Source organism: Leopardus geoffroyi, chromosome A3, assembly GCF_018350155.1.
Source record: "Leopardus geoffroyi isolate Oge1 chromosome A3, O.geoffroyi_Oge1_pat1.0, whole genome shotgun sequence".
Lineage (NCBI taxonomy): Eukaryota > Metazoa > Chordata > Mammalia > Carnivora > Felidae > Leopardus > Leopardus geoffroyi.
Window position 1 is genome coordinate 23,730,741 of NC_059336.1, and position 15,245 is coordinate 23,745,985.

The 15,245-nt window shown below is 51.7% G+C and overlaps 1 protein-coding gene across 9 annotated transcripts in view; it reads right to left on the reverse strand.

Annotated features, from left to right (window-relative positions):
• The window catches only part of CEP250 (centrosomal protein 250), a 52,480-nt gene that overhangs the window by 4,646 nt on the left and 32,589 nt on the right, over window positions 1-15,245 (reverse strand). For all 9 annotated transcript variants that reach the window (XM_045444823.1, XM_045444821.1, XM_045444824.1 and 6 more), the window contains 9 exons: window positions 13,775-13,918; window positions 12,763-12,896; window positions 10,852-10,990; window positions 9,537-9,876; window positions 8,187-8,308; window positions 7,122-7,242; window positions 5,958-6,079; window positions 2,602-5,211; window positions 52-144 (listed from right to left, as the gene is read on the reverse strand). In XM_045444823.1, coding sequence (XP_045300779.1) covers window positions 52-144; window positions 2,602-5,211; window positions 5,958-6,079; window positions 7,122-7,242; window positions 8,187-8,308; window positions 9,537-9,876; window positions 10,852-10,990; window positions 12,763-12,896; window positions 13,775-13,918 — 3,825 coding nt within the window. The remainder of the gene's footprint in view (window positions 1-51; window positions 145-2,601; window positions 5,212-5,957; window positions 6,080-7,121; window positions 7,243-8,186; window positions 8,309-9,536; window positions 9,877-10,851; window positions 10,991-12,762; window positions 12,897-13,774; window positions 13,919-15,245) is intronic.

Sequence of the window (15,245 nt, forward strand, 5' to 3'; positions counted from 1 at the left end):
CCATTTCTTCCCACTGGGCCTCCAGCTCACCTCTTCCAGCTGTACACCTACCTCTTCTCTGGGCCCCCGTTCTGCTCTGCTGGTCGAGCTGGGGCTGAGGAGTTGCTCCTTCTCTAGAGCCTGCCTGGTGAGCTCCAACTCATCCTGGGATATCAAGATGTGGAGCAAATTACACCATGGCAACCTCATATCCAGACCCACCCTACCTTCCATCCTCATGAAAGCCAGTTAATTTTCTCATCAGGTTATAGTCTTATTGTTCCTGGAGACTCTGAGCTATTCTAGTGCAGAATCTTTATTTTACAGATGGACAAAGCAAAGAAGCAGAGAGGGGTCTCTTCAAGGATACATGGTGGGCTACGACTAAAACCTGGCTCATCTGAGATCTCCCACAAGCTAAGCAACAACTTGGAGCACTGAGGTGTTGTAGACACGAGAGCATGGACTCAGTAGAGCTGGGCATTATGTCACCACTTACTGGCTATGTGACTTGGGTCAAGAAACAAGCACTCTCCAAAACCCAGTTTCCTCACTTGTAAAATGACTATATGCTCCACGAAGCATAGATTGAGCCTTTGGCATTAAATCCCTCTTGATAAATGGTGACTCCAGTGCTAGATATTTTCTAGGTGCCATACGTCACACAAATGGTAATGATCAAGAAGAGAGACAGGTAAGAGGAAATGAATGTATGTGTGTGGGTGGAGATTGTCTGGGAGACAGGAAGAGCCTAGCAGTAAACAGGCTCCGTTCTAGAGTCAGACTCCTTAGAGCTAGTTCTGCCACTGACTGGCCATATGACCTTGGACAAGTTGCTTAGCCTCTCTGAACTATAAACTGAAGCTAACAATTCCTAGTTCTCAGAGTTGTTGTGGAAGGAAGTGAGAGTAACAGTGCCCGGCATGGAAAATGCTTAAAATAAAAAAATGGTAGCACTGCAATGAAGGGCAGCATCTAAGAAATGTTCTTGAGTGTTTGGAGTGGGGTGCAGGGGGAGCCTGACCTGAGCTACAATACTGCTTAGTGACCGTCCTGCCCAGCTAAGCACCTTTCCTAGAAATAGGAAAGGAATTCTACATGGTGAATGCTTCTTTCCTATGCACTTTCTATGTATTATCTCACTTCATACTCAAGACGACCCTACAGGGCTGGTTACTGTCATTCCCTATTTCATCGAAGAGAAAACCATGAGTCAGAGAAGTGAAGGCACTTATCTAGGGTCACACAGCCCATAAACTGCAGGACTATATTGCAAACCCAGGAACTTGACTCCAAAATTCACAAATGTATCCCCTTCTCTGCATATTGCTTCCAGAAGGCAAGTCCCAGCAGTGTTGGGTGTCTGAGTGGGGTTCTCTGGGGCTCAGCCATGGTCAAGGCACCAGGATGTAGAGTCAATTTCCCGGGAAAAATGGGCTGGGTTGCTCTTGGCAAAAGAGATAATGCTTCTCTATGGCCAAGTCAACCTTGCTCTCCTGACTGCCTACTCTGTACAGGGCTGGTGCTCAGTGCCGGGGGTGTGAAGGGGACAAAGACATGGCCCCTGACCTTGAGGTTGAATGCTATACCCTAAGGTCCACTTCTCTCACTCAACATTCCACCTAGACTAGTGCACTTATCCCTAACTGTGGAGGACCTTGAGTCTCTGTCTCCAGTCTCATCCTTCAACCTCAGATCACTTTACAGACCTGCCCACTGGACATCACCCCATGCATGTCCCACAGGCACCTCACTCCACTGCCATTCCATAGCGTCCCTGAAACCTGCCTCTGAGCAGAGATCTGGGGGTTTGGTTTCCTTCTGCCCATTCTTCACTCCCCTGTCTCTTAGTCAACTGCCAGAAGTCCCATGAGCCCCTAGGTCCACCCTCATGTCACCATCCACCCTTACTATCTTAGGCCATCATCTGTCTCCAGACTTGGATGACAGCCTCCCCATTGGTCTCCTTAGATTTGTTGCTCCACATGGCAGCCTGAACAATTCTCTGAACTGTACATCGGATTGTGTCCTATACACACACACACACACACACACACCTCATCCGCTCCAAACACTTCATCCAAGTTCCGCTGGTCACCCAGGTCCTTAACATAACTTATAAGTGTGGAACGAGGGGCCCCTGTCACCTTGTCTCCTGTTGCCAACTGTCCCTCTGTGTCCCAGTCAGCCTGAAGTCCCTGCACAGATACTCCACACCCTCCTTCCTCTTGCTTCTTCCCCAAAAAGCTCCTCCCCCAACCTGTGCTTAGCTAATTCCTTACTGGTCCCTTCAGATCTAATCTTAAACCCCACTTTTACTGGGAAGCCTTTCAGGAAAGCTTTCCACTAGGGAAAGGCTGAGTGTCCCTCTAGTGTGCTCAGAGCATACTAAACTTCTCTAATGAGACACTAAATATAACTAGACATTGCATTCTAATTGCTTATCTTCTAGACTCAGGGCAGGAACTGTGGGTGGCTTATTCTCTCCATATCCCCCCAGACCAGCATGATAGTCTGGATCCCACTTAGGTCTCTTGCACCCTGAGGTGCCACAAGCCCAGGGTGCCAGACAGCCCCCCTGGGCTCAGTCAGACCGGCCGTTACTGCCGGGGAGGAACTCACCTGCAACCTCTGGCGTTCTGAGTCCCGCTCCAGAACAGAGGCTTGTAGGAGCATGGCCACCTCCTGCAGATTGCTGACGCTAGCCTTGCTCTGGGCCAGGGACAGTGCCAAATCCTGGGCCTTCTCCCTCCACTCAATCTCCCTGGCCTCTGTCTGCCTCAGGGCTGCCTGGAGTCGCTCCAGCTCTTGCTGAAGCCGGGGCCCTAAAGCATCAAATTGTGTAGAGGGCTCCTCCGCTGGGGAGGCTGTGTGGCTGTGCGGTGAGTCCTCCAGATTCTTCCTTTGCTGGGCCTCCCTCAGCCCCAGAATCTCCTCTTCCTTTTGGGCTAGAGTCAGCTGCAATTCCCTTAGGCTTTCCCGGAGGCCCCTCATCTCTTCCTCTTCTCTCTCCCGCCCTGCACCTTGCTTCCCTTGATCTTCTCGGTCCCTCTGGGCCAGAGACTGCTCTAGCAGCTGCCCCTGTCTCTTCTGATGACTCAGCTCGTCATCCCTCTGGGCAAGTGCCCGCTGGAGCTGCTGCACAGCCTCCTGATGTCGGAGATCCCGGTCCCGGATCTCCCCTTCCCGCCTTCTCAGGGCCTCCTCCAGCTGCCGGGCTTGTGCCTGGCAGGAGTCCAGGGCAGCCTGCAAGGTGGCTGTGCTGGCCTCCAGGTTGCGGCTCAATTCTGCCTGGCCAAGGAGACGCTGCTCCTTCTCCTGCAGGGTAGCCTGAGCCTCGCTGAGGGCCTCCTGCAGAGCCTCAGCCCGGGCCCGGGCTGTCTCTTCCCGATGCTGGGAGGACCGGCCATCTGCTTGCACGGCCTCCAGCTCCCGGCCCCGCTCCTTGAGCATGGCCTCTGCCTGCAGCAGGCTGTCCTGCAGGCCCCGGATCTCCACCTCATGCTCCTGCGCACGCTCTGCACACTGCTGCCGGAGGGCCAGCAGAGCCTCCTCCTGTTCCCGAGACTCAGCCCTGAGGTCCCCCAGCACCTCCTCCAGGGCCTGCACCCTCTGTCCCTCCACCACCAGCTCTTCCCGGAGCCTTCGCACATGCTCCTTGTGGTCCTCAAGCTCCCCCTGGCGCTCTTTCAGTACTGCGTGGGCTTGCTCCAGGGCTCTCTGCAGCGTGCTTGCCTTTTCCTTCATGCTCTCCTCCTGTCCCTGCGCCTGCTGCTGCTGCTGCTGCAGGGCCTCGAGCTCCTGGTCCCTCTGAGCCAGGGCTCTCTGGGTCTCTTCCAGGTGACCCTGAAGTGACTGCTCTTTCAGCTGCCCCTGTTCCCTGGCTTCCTGCAGGTGCCGCTGCAGGACCACGATCTCCTGCTCCCGTTGGGTCAGGAGGAGGCTGGTCTCACCCACCTTCCTGTGTAGGCCCTGGAGCTGCTGCTCCAGATGGCCCTTGTGCTCCTTCAGTTCTTGGATACGTTCCTGCTGACATTCCACCTCCTTCTCCTTATCACGCAGGATCAGTTTCATGTGCTCCAGGCTCCCGCGCTGTGCTTTACTCTGGCCCTTCCCTTCCTCTGCCCGCTCCTGCATCAGTGGCCTCTGGGAGGCCAGCTCCCGACCCCGCTCTCTCAAGGATAGTTTGATCTGTCCCAGGTCCTCCTCTAGGATCTTGGTCTGCAGCGTCCTCTGATCCTCTAGGACCTGAATCCTCTCTCTCTGCAGCACCATGTCCTGGTCCCTCCTCTCGAGGTCCTGAGTCAGGTGCTCCTTCTGCCTCTGCAGCTCCTCAATCTGTTCTCGCTGGGACTGCAGCTCCTGGTCCTTGTCCTGGAGCTCTCTGGCCAGAAGGGTGCTGCGGCTCTCCAGCTCGTGGATCTGGCTGCTCTGTGCCTGCAGCTCCTGGCTCCTTTCCTCCAGGTCCAGTGTAAGGTGGGTCAGAGCCAGCCTCTGCACCTCCCTCTGGTCCTCCAGCTCCTCGATTGCCTTTTGCTGGCACTCCATTTTGTGGTGGTTTTCTTCTAGTTCCAGGGCCAGGCATTCCAGTGTAACCAGCTGCTTCTTCAGATCCTGAATCTGTCCCTTCTGGGACTCAATCACCTGGGCCTTCTTCTCAAGTTCGAGGAGCTGATGCTCCAAGATGTTCCTCTGTGTCTCTCGATCCTTCTCGAGCTCTTTGATCTGCTCCCTCTGCACAGCCAGCTTCTGTTCCTGCTCCTGGACGGCCATGGGCAGATGCTCTAAAACAGACCTGCACTTCTCCAGCTCCTGGATCTGTTCTTGTTGCACATCCACCTCTTGGTTCCTCTTCTTCAGGTCTAGAGATAGGACTTCCAAGGCAGCCTTTTGCATTTCCCGTTGTTTCTCCAGTTCCTGGATATTTCCCCGCAAAGCCTCTACCTCCCCTTCTCTTTTGGATAGGGTCTGGGCCAGGATAGCTAAATTCTCCTGCAGAGCCTTGTCATGGGCCACCTTCAGCTCACCCTGCTCTTGCAGAGCCTGGGCTCGCTCACGCTCGGTCTCCGCTTCCTTACTCTTGAGTTTCAGGGCCGAACGAGCATTTCTCAAGTCCTCCTCCAGGGCCCCGGCAGCACTGGCCTGAGCCCTGGCTTCTGCCACAGATGCCTGCAGCCTTTCCACCTGGGCCATCAGGTTCTCCTTAGCTGCCTGAAGTAGCTCTCGCTCATTCTAGAAAACAAGATGCAAAACCACCTTAGACTACACTTCCCTGATGTGGTCACCCCTGCACAGGCCCTTCCTCACCTTACCTCTGCAGCACCAGAAATGTCAGGGAGTGACAAAAAGAACCTGTGCATTCCCCTTAAGCTGATACTGTAAACGATCATCCCTACCACATTCCAGGGCTCTGCTAGGCCCAGAGGAGAAAGCTAGAGGCAAATGAGCCATCTCAGACTCTGGCCCTTCAGGGCAAGGGACAAAAATTTCTACCTTAATTCGGAAAAACTCATTGGAGGAGGATTCACTGGGGCCTTAATAATGGCCCTCATATGGGGTGCCTGGGTGGTGCAGTCGGTTAAGCGTCTGACTTCAGCCAGGTCATGATCTTGCGGTCCGTGAGTTCCAGCCCCGCGTCGGGCTCTGGGCTGATGGCTCAGAGCCTGGAGCCTGTTTCCGGTTCTGTGTCTCCCTCTCTCTCTGCCCCTCCCCTGTTCATGCTCTGTCTCTCTCTGTCCCAGAAATAAATAAACGTTTAAAAAAAAAAAATAAAAAAAAAATAATGGCCCTCATAGCCACAGAGACAGACAGGGAAACACAGAGCCTTGCTTAAGGAAGCTGGGCACTACATATGGATGAGGTATGGCCACTGGCCATAGTGAGTCTGGCCACTGGCCAAGGTGAGTCTGGAGCTGCAGACCTGGCCCCTAAGGACTATCCCGAAAGAAATCCCCTACCCCAAACCAGGGCTGCCTCACCTGGGCCTCTATTCCCTGCAGCTCTGCTTGCCATAGACGACTCTGTAATGATGCCACAGTCTCATGCAGTTCCGTCAGCTCACATTCAAGGGAGTTCTGTTTTCCTTCCCACTTGGATTTCTCTTTGGGAAGAGGGGAGGTGGTAGAGCGAGGCCCATGATTGAGGGTGGAGGAAAAGAAGGATATAGGGGCAGATGGAAGGTGAGGCACAGAATCAAAGGGGGAGAAGGCCAAGAAGGAGAGAATTACATCCAGTTTCATAGACACATCACCCATCTTCCAGCTGCTCCTGGTGGTCTAGGCTCCCTGTTGCTTCCAGACTCACATCTGGATCTGCTGCCCAGTGCGAGCACTTGCCTGACTGCCCTCCCAATACACCTCATCCTGATCACATACAGCTCTCCACCCCAGGGCTCCCAACAGGGTGGAGCTCAATGACGTTGGAAATCGTTGCTGGTCTCCAGTTCTATGGTTTGGAGAGGTTGCTAGAAACTAGGCTCACTCTGCTGGCTGTCCACCATTTCTGCAAAAGATACCAGAACCCAGCTCTATGTGTGTGGCTCTCAGGAAGCCCTCTGCGGACACTTTCAAGACCCAGACTCTCTCCCTAAGTTGTCCTCTTCTCTTCTACAATGGAGCTTGGCCCTCAAGACCCTCTGTTTCCTTTCCTTTCCAAGTAGTCCCCACCCTTTCCAGCCCTTGGCTGTGGCAGGGGTACGTTCTCCCCAGATCGCCCCACTTCACTGTCTCTCAAACAAGCCCATAATCCTTCTGTTGTCAAAGTTTAATAATTTTGAGGACACAGTTGGAGATGATAAAAATAAATAATATGGATAAATGACAAAAGATACATAATTTTATAATGTTTTCAAATAGCCCTGGCCCTAGGTTGCCAGTTTTTAAACACAGACAGAGAAAGTGGAAGCCTAGCCAGGAACCTCTCTCAGTTCATCCAATCTGTCCCCCTAAATCCCTTCTTCTAGGATGGCCCACAAAGGCCAAACAAAGCAGAAAACTAGTTCACAGGGGTCATCACCCCTTTGGAGATGTCTCTAGGTATCTTTTCTCACATTTGTTAGTGAGCAGTGAAGAGTGGCTGCCTGTTCTGGGCTTCTGGTGCTTCCTCTCTCTTCCCTCCAAATCTCTCTGCCTTGAGCTTCTCACCTTCCTGGTTCTGGGAGAGCTTTCTCTGCAGGTGCTGTAATTCTGTGCAGACCTGACTTTTCTCTGCCTCTGTATCAGTGAGACGCTGTTCCAGCTTCTGGGCCTGCTCCCTCAGGTCATCCTGGGAAAGGAAGGGCGAAGCTGACCCCCAAGTGCCTCTTCTTCCACAAAGCTATACCAGCCCCATACCCAAGCTGCCCCCTCCTTCCTCTCAGCCCTTGTGGGGTCTGCCACTGCGGATCTAGTCCCTGATAGCTCCTGGGAGTGATGACAGACTCTGCTCCAACTGGCTGGAGCCTAGAATCACCCTGTGACCCTCTGTGCGCCTTTTGAAATGCAACTTGCTGATGTCTTAGCCTGGGGTCCCCTCTCCTTTCCCCAAACTCCTACTTCAAAGATCAGTTCAAGTGTCACTTCTTCCCTCCCTGTGTCCCTCTCCAAGCTGGAATGAACTGTCCCTTCCTCCCATTATCATCATTTGTATCTGTTATTGATCCGATCAATTCTATCAGTTCTATCTTAGAACGCAGTTTGCTTCCTTGGCCTCCTTGAGGGTGGAGAGTTGGTCGTTCTCCTTTCTGTACCATCAGCTCACAGTGGCTGGCATACTCATTTTTTATTGAATGATAGGGTCACCAAGGGGTGGAATTTACGGGACTTTTGGTTCAGTCTTAGGCCCACAATGTTCCTATAAATGGCAACCTCAAATTTCAGCAGTCCCCAATTTGTTGGGTTTTTCTTGGACATCTTGGCACCAAGAATAAATAATTCATGGCTGAGAGGAAAATGATACAAACAATACCCCTCATCTGCGCAGGCTTTTCAAGCTCACAGAGCCCACTCAAATCCCTCACTCACTTGATCCTCACACCCCTGGGGGGCAGACATGATTTGCCCCAGTTAACTAGTGAAGTCCAGGCCCAGGAAACCACATTCTGTGCTCGTGCTTGCCAGGCAGTAAGTGATGGAAGTGGAACTCATCGCAACTTGATCTGGGGAATAAAACAGTTCAAACCGAGTCTCTGGGGAGGGAAGAGTTCAAGGAAGAAGAGCAGAGAATCGTACCCGAGCCTGCTGGGTCTTCCACAGGTCTTGGTGAAGCTTGTGGAGGGCAGATGCCACGGCCTCAGCTGACAGAGCTGTCAGGAGGGGCCCTCTCTTAAAGAGAATCCTGGCTCCATTCTGGTCTGAAAAAATGAGGAAACACCTCCTGACTTGGCGGCACTATGAAAGGAAACGGCCAAACCTCCCCTGGTCCGTACGGCCTTGGCCTTCCCCCGATCCCTCCTTTCCCCCAAAGAACCCCTTCTGAGCAGTTCATTTATCACGCACTTTTTTAAGTTTATTTATTTTGAGAGAGAGAGAGAGCACGCTCACGCGTGAGTGCAAGCCGGGGAGGGGCAGAGAGGTGGGGAGAGAGAATTCCTGCTGAGAGAGGAAGAGACAGAGAGGTTTCTCCTACAGTCAGCCCAGAGCGCCATGCCGTGCTCAATCCCACTAACCATGAGACCATGACCTGAGCCAAAGCCAAGAGTCAGATGCTTAACTGACTGAGACATGCAGGTGCTTACATCATCCACTTTCTGCATTCCTATGTGCCAGGAGCTATGGCAGGCACTAGATAATGCTAGCTATCATTTGTTAAGTAAGCATTTAGTAAATGCCTATTTGACTACATAATCTCATTAACTCCTTAGAAAAATCCCCAGAGGTATGTACTTTTAACATCCTCATTTTATTTCATTTTATTTTATTTTGAGAGATTTATTTATTCATTTATTTATTTTGAGAGATAGAGTGTGAGCGGGGGAGGAGCAGAGAGAGGGAGGGAGACAGAATCCCAAGCAGGCTCTGCACAATCTCACGAACCATGAGATCATGACCAGAGCTGAAATCAACAGTCAGGTGCTCAACCAACTGAGCCACCCAGATGCCCCATCCTCATTTTAATGTTTGTTTATTTTTGAGAGAGAGGAAGACAGAGTGTGAGTGGGGGAGGGGCAGAGAGGGAGACACAGAATCCGAAGCAGGCTGCAGGCTCCCAGCTGTCAGCACAGAGCCCGATGTGAGGCTTGAACCCATGAATTGCAAGATCATGACCTGAGCCGAAGTCGGACACTTAACCGACTGAGCTACCCAGGCACTGTGACCTCATCCTCATTTTATTTATTTATTTATTTATTTATTTATTTATTATTTTTCCTCATCCTCATTTTAAAGTTTAAAGAAAATCAAGCCCAAAGGATAGGTGACTTGCCCAGGCACACATGTCTATCAAATGGCAGAGTGGTGATTCAAACTCTGATTGAATTAATTCCGGAGTCTGTGACCTTAGCCTTGCTGCAACATTGCCTAAGAAACCACATGCCCCTTCCTTATCCAGGGAGCCAGGCCTGAGTTCTTGGGTGGTCTTACCTGGCTCTGGGCCCCCGAGGGAAGCCGAGTCCCCTCCGCCAAGCAGCTCAGGCCTGTTCTCACAAGCAGACCCCAGGGCCTGCTGCAGGACAGAACAGAGGCTGGCCAGCTGGGCTTGTGCCTGCTGCCCGGGCTGCTGCTCTGCTGCCAGGGCCGCCAGCTGGTTCTCTGTGCTGTGCAGCCGGAGCTGGACTTGGGCCGCCTTGGTTTCCAGGGCCCGCAAGGAAGCTCGCAGCTGCTGCTCTGTTACTCGAGATGCCTCCAGCTCCTCTAGCAGTTGTGCTTCCTGGGCCAGAAAGTCAGCCTCCTTTTCCTTCACCTCCTGCTTTAGTAATTCCACCTGCCAGGAAGGAAGTGTTGTCACTCTGAGCAGGGAACGGACACCCTCTCGTCAGACCCTCCCAGCCTGACCCCACTCAATCCCTATGCACATCTTGATTGGCGCTGGGAGGCTCAGCTCCCCAGCAGGCAAGGAGAGCTCTGGAATGAGTGTTACCCTCGATCTGACCTGCATGTCCACTTACTGACTCCTGACCCATGGGCCTGGGCAACGCAAATGGGTTGTGGCCTGGTCCACCTGGCAGTGATGTCAGATCCCTGCTATGATCAGAGCTCTTCCTGAAACCCTGACACTGAGCCTAAATAAGACCAGTCACAATAATAATGGCTACCACTTATAGAGGGCTTACTGTGTTCCTGACACTTTATACATTCCTATAATAGTTAAGAATGATCATCCTTGTTTTATGGATGAAGAAACTGATGCTCACACAACCTGGAAGCAGTAGAGCTGGAAGCCAAATCCAGCACTAATGACCAGACCTGGTCCTTCTCTGCCCCAGTCGACCATCTAGCTCTTCCTGGCTCACCCTTCCCATCCCGGTTCTGGCCTTCCTTGGCATCCGAGGTCTGGGGTCCTGCAGTGAGCAGACCAAGCCCCAAAGTTTTCTTGCTGCTGCCTGCTTGATCTGCATAATAACCTGTTCCACTGCTGTGTCTTGCCAGGCTGACTGAGCGCACTTAGACGTGGCCATGCTTGAACCGGGCCTGTGTGGCTCTGCTCCTTTGGGCGCCACGTTTTGGGCTGTCAGATTCCTCACAGGGGCCATTCTCAACTCTGGGCCAGGTTCCCAAGCCCCCACCCTGCCCAGTTCTGACTTGCTTCTCCTGCCAGGGTGGCTGAAGTCCCAGCACACCCTGTAATATGGAAAAAGAGAACGGCCCTCTTTATGAGAGGATCCTAAACAGTCGCCCTCTCTACTCCAGGAGTGGGCTTCCACCAAGGAATGGGGCCCATCACCAGCGTGGGAAGTACCTGGGCGCTGAGCTCCTTCTGTCCTCCCTGGGCCTCCTGCAAGTCCTGGCGCAGGGAGCTCAGCTCTTGTTGTCGAACAGAGTCCGCTTCTTGTAAAACAAGGAGTCTCTGCTCCTTTTCCACCAGCGACTGAATCAGGCTAAAGAGAGGTCAGAGGTCTAAGGTCATTCTCTCAGGGAATGAAGAACTGACTGTGCTAAACACAGCATTCATAATTAGAGAGAAAAACTAACAATAATTATAGTGAAACAATAAAAGCTAGCATTTATTGAGCACCGACTGAGTACTCCTACGTACTTCATGCATATGATACTTGCCTTCAGCTGCACAGTTTATTCTTCTCTGGTAGATTCCGGAAATACCTACGCAATACCTCAATTCAACGTGTCCAATTCTGTCCATCCCCTCTGCACCTCCCACCTATGTCCAATCTATGATAACATATAATGGAGTCCAACTCCCTTAACGTCCCTTGAGCCCCTTCCCTCCTCTTCTCCACTACTCTACCCTGGTGCAGCCTTAGTATCTCTCACCCAGACAGCCATACCCACCTCTTAAACTATCTTGCTGCCTATAGTTTCATCAACAAGAGGATCTGCTCTTTTTCAAACTTCTGCATCACTGAGACACGCTGCACTTCGCCTGAATGGCTGTATCACTCCTGATGTTTCCTGCCATCACTACCCCTTCTGATCTGTCGTAAACTGGATCGTGTCCATTTCTCTGCTTAAAACCTTTCAGTGGTTTACTACTAAACCTAAAATAAAATGCAAACTTCTGGCCATGGCCCATAAGTCTTGAGTGACACAGACTTTCCAGGTCACACACCCTCTCGTCATTCACTGGGCTCTGGTCATACAGTGCTTCCAGAGTCCCCAACCAAATACCCCGAGTTCTGATCCACCTCTGGGCCATTGTGAGATTTCTACTCCCACCATAGAGCTCTCCTACTCCTTTGCATGGCTGGCTCCAGTTCATCTTCAGTGATCAGTTTGTTTATTTATTTATTTATTTGAGGGAGAGAGAGAGCACATGCACACATGTGCAAGCAGGAGAGGGGCAGAGCAAGAGAGAGAGAGAGAGACAGAGAGAGAGAGAGAGAGAGAGAGAATCCTAAGCAGGCTCCACACCCAACACACAGAGCCCAACATGGCTTGATCTCATAACCTGTGACATCATGACCTGAGCTGAAATCGAGAGTCAGATGCCCAACTGACTGAGCCACCCAGGCGCCCCCTTGGTGATCAGTTTTAATGCAACCTCTGGGGCGCCTGGGTGTATCAGTCAGTTAAACAACTCTTGGTTTTGGCTCGGGTCATGATCTCAGATTCATGAGTTCGAGCCCTGCATCGGGCTCTGTGCTGATGGCGCAAAGCCTGCTTGGGATTCTCTCTCTCTGCCCCTCCCCCACTCACACTGTCTCTGTCTCTCTCAAAAATAAATAAATAAACATAAAAAACAAAATTAAAGGCAATCTCTTTGAGGAAGACCTTCCCTTCCGTAAAGTCTTATCTAAAATATATATCCTCAAGTCCCATTTCTACTTCAGCATCCTATTTCTTCCCTCCATACCAGGTAACATAATCTGCAATGATTTATCTGGGGGATTATTTTATTGATGTCTTCCCCCACAAAACTATAAGTTCTACTGGGGCAGGGACCATGCTGTCTTGTTTATTCCTGCATCCCCCACCCCTGGCACAGCATCTGGTATTCACACAAGCATATATATACTAAGTGAATGAAGTGTAAGCTTTGAAGACAGGGACCACATCCTCTCCACATGGCTACCTGTATAGTCCAGGGCTGGAGACACGAGGGGCTAGGTTACCTGAGCAAAGAACTGTCCACCTCAACGTGACCACAGCAGCGAGACAGGCTAAAGCCCACTCCACAGCCCGTCAAGCCTACCTGGCTTTCTCGCTCTCCAGCTCCTTCTGGATTTGGCTATATTCCTGGGCCTCTCTCAGCTTCTCCTTAATCTCCTGCTCCACCAGCCTCTGGGAGTCATCCTTGGAAACCAGCTGAGACTTCAAGTCCTCCACCTGGGATGATAAAGGCATGAGGACAAAGGGCAGGTGGCCAGCAGGAGGAGGCTTCTCACTCCACCTGGGGCTCCGGGGTCCTTCAAGGTTTACCTTAGTTACTGGCCCATGTCCCATGCTCTGGGGCTTCTCCAACCCTTACACACTATTCTTACTGCCCCTCCTCCAGTACCGTTCAGCCTCACCCTCATCCCCTAGCCCCACACCTGCTGTGTAAAGGCAGGTGCAAATTAAAATCTTGCCTGAATATAACTACCCAAAGGCAAAGTGATGGGCAAGTGTATTGTGATTGTATTTTTAAAAAATAAACAGTCAGAACACCAGCTGATATAGGATTCTGAGAAGGAAAAGCAATCAGAGTAGGAAAAGCAACCTGGTATAAAAAATACTGTATCTCAGGGCGCCTGCGTGGCTCAGTCAGTTAAGCATCCGACTTTGGCCTAGGTCATGCTTTCAGGATTCTCATGAGTTTGAGTCCAATATCAGGCTCTGTGCTGACAGCTCGGCCTGGAGCCTGCTTTGGATTCTGTGTCTCCCCCTCTCTCTCTCTGCCCCTCCTCTGTTCATGCTCTGTCTCTCTCTCTCTCTCTCTCTCAAAAATAAATAAACATTAAAAAGTTTTGGAAAAAAAATACTGGATCTCTGGGGAGGGTGGGAAGAACGATGGGCACCGGAGAAAATCTAAGTTCTGTGGTTAACACAGGGAGAGAGGACTATCCTGGGGCTCTGAGGACACATGCGCAGCTCTCAGCACCCTTCTGTTTTCCCTCCTTCCCAAGCTCAGGCACAGGGCCAGGGTTCCCCTTTCCTACTAGAGTCACGGGAGAGGCTGGCTACGCTGGGGAAGGGCTGCAGGGCTGGGAGACAGGAGGGGGCACCTGCTCCTGCAGGTCTGTCTTGGCCTGCAGCAGGGCCCTGCACTCTTCTCGGAGACCAGCAAGGTCACCCCTGTCCCGTTGGGCTGCCTGCTCCAGTTCCTGCCGAGCATCCCGGAGCTGGGTCTGCAGCAGCTCGGTGGTCTCCTGCAAAAGGAGAAGACCGTGGTGAGCAGAGGGAAACGCTGGGGCCTGCGTCTTGAAACCCGTGTCACATTAACACTGGTTTTTCAACTGGGTTGGCAAAAGCTGAGGCAGGATGCCGCAATCCACGCTGTTTCCACAATGGCACCTCAACCCTCACCTCCCGTTCCCTCTCCTTCCCCACAAAGCCTGCTGGCTCACCCAGGCTTTCTTGGTCAGGGCCCCTCAGTTGGTAGCAGTCCCTCACCCAGACCATTGTAGTGGCCTCCTGTCGCATATCCCTACTTCCACTTCAGGCCACCACCCCCTACATGTGAGCATGTGTGTGTGCGCACACACACACACACACACACACACACCCCTCCACTCAGCAGCTAAAGTATTTCTTAAAATATATATAATAAATCATGTCCTACTCTTCTTTTTAAATACCATCCAACAGTTTCCCACTGCCCTTAGAACAAATTCTAAGCTCCTACCATGGCTGACCAAGGGCTCCTGCTTACCTTTCCACTGGCCCCTGAGCCTGTCGAGCTGGAGCCACAGGGCCTCCTTTCAGCCCCGGCCCTTCCCCAAGCCCTTTTCTGTCTATGCCACAGCCCTTATGGTGGCTATTTCCTCTGCTTAAACAGTTCTTCAAATAGCTAGCTTCTCTCTCTTTTTAAAGGGCTTTACCGAGGGCCACCTGGGTGGCTCAGTCAGTTAAGCGCCCAACTTTGCTCAGGTCATGATCTCACAGTTTGTGAGTTCGAGCCCCGCGTCGGGCTCTGTGCTGACAACTCGGAGCCTGGAGCGTGCTTCGGATTCTGTGTCTCCCTCTCTCTCTGACCCTCGCTTGCTCATGCTCTGTCTCTCTCTCTCTCTCTCAAAAATAAGTAAACGTTAAAAAAATTTAAAAAAATAAAGGACTTTACTAAGATATAGGTCATATACCATACAATTCACCCATTTAAGCATGCAATTCGATGGTTTTCAGTATATTCACAGAGTGGTACAACTATCACCACAATCCATTTTAGAACATTTTTATCATCCCAGAAAGCAAGACTGTACCCTCCCTAACCCCATCCCTACTTCCAACCACTCATCTGCTCTCTGACTCTGTACACTTGCTTATCCTGGACACTTCCTACAAATGGAATCATACACTGTGTGGCCTCTTGTGACTGGCTTCTTACACGAAGCACAATGCTTTCAGGATTCATCCCTACTGTTACATGTCGTTGGCTCTTTCTAACCTTCATGTCTCAGCTCAAATGTCGCTTTCTCAGTGAACCCCCGGACCACCTTGTGCGAAGTGGCCTCCTTTGACTCACTCTCAATGATTTCA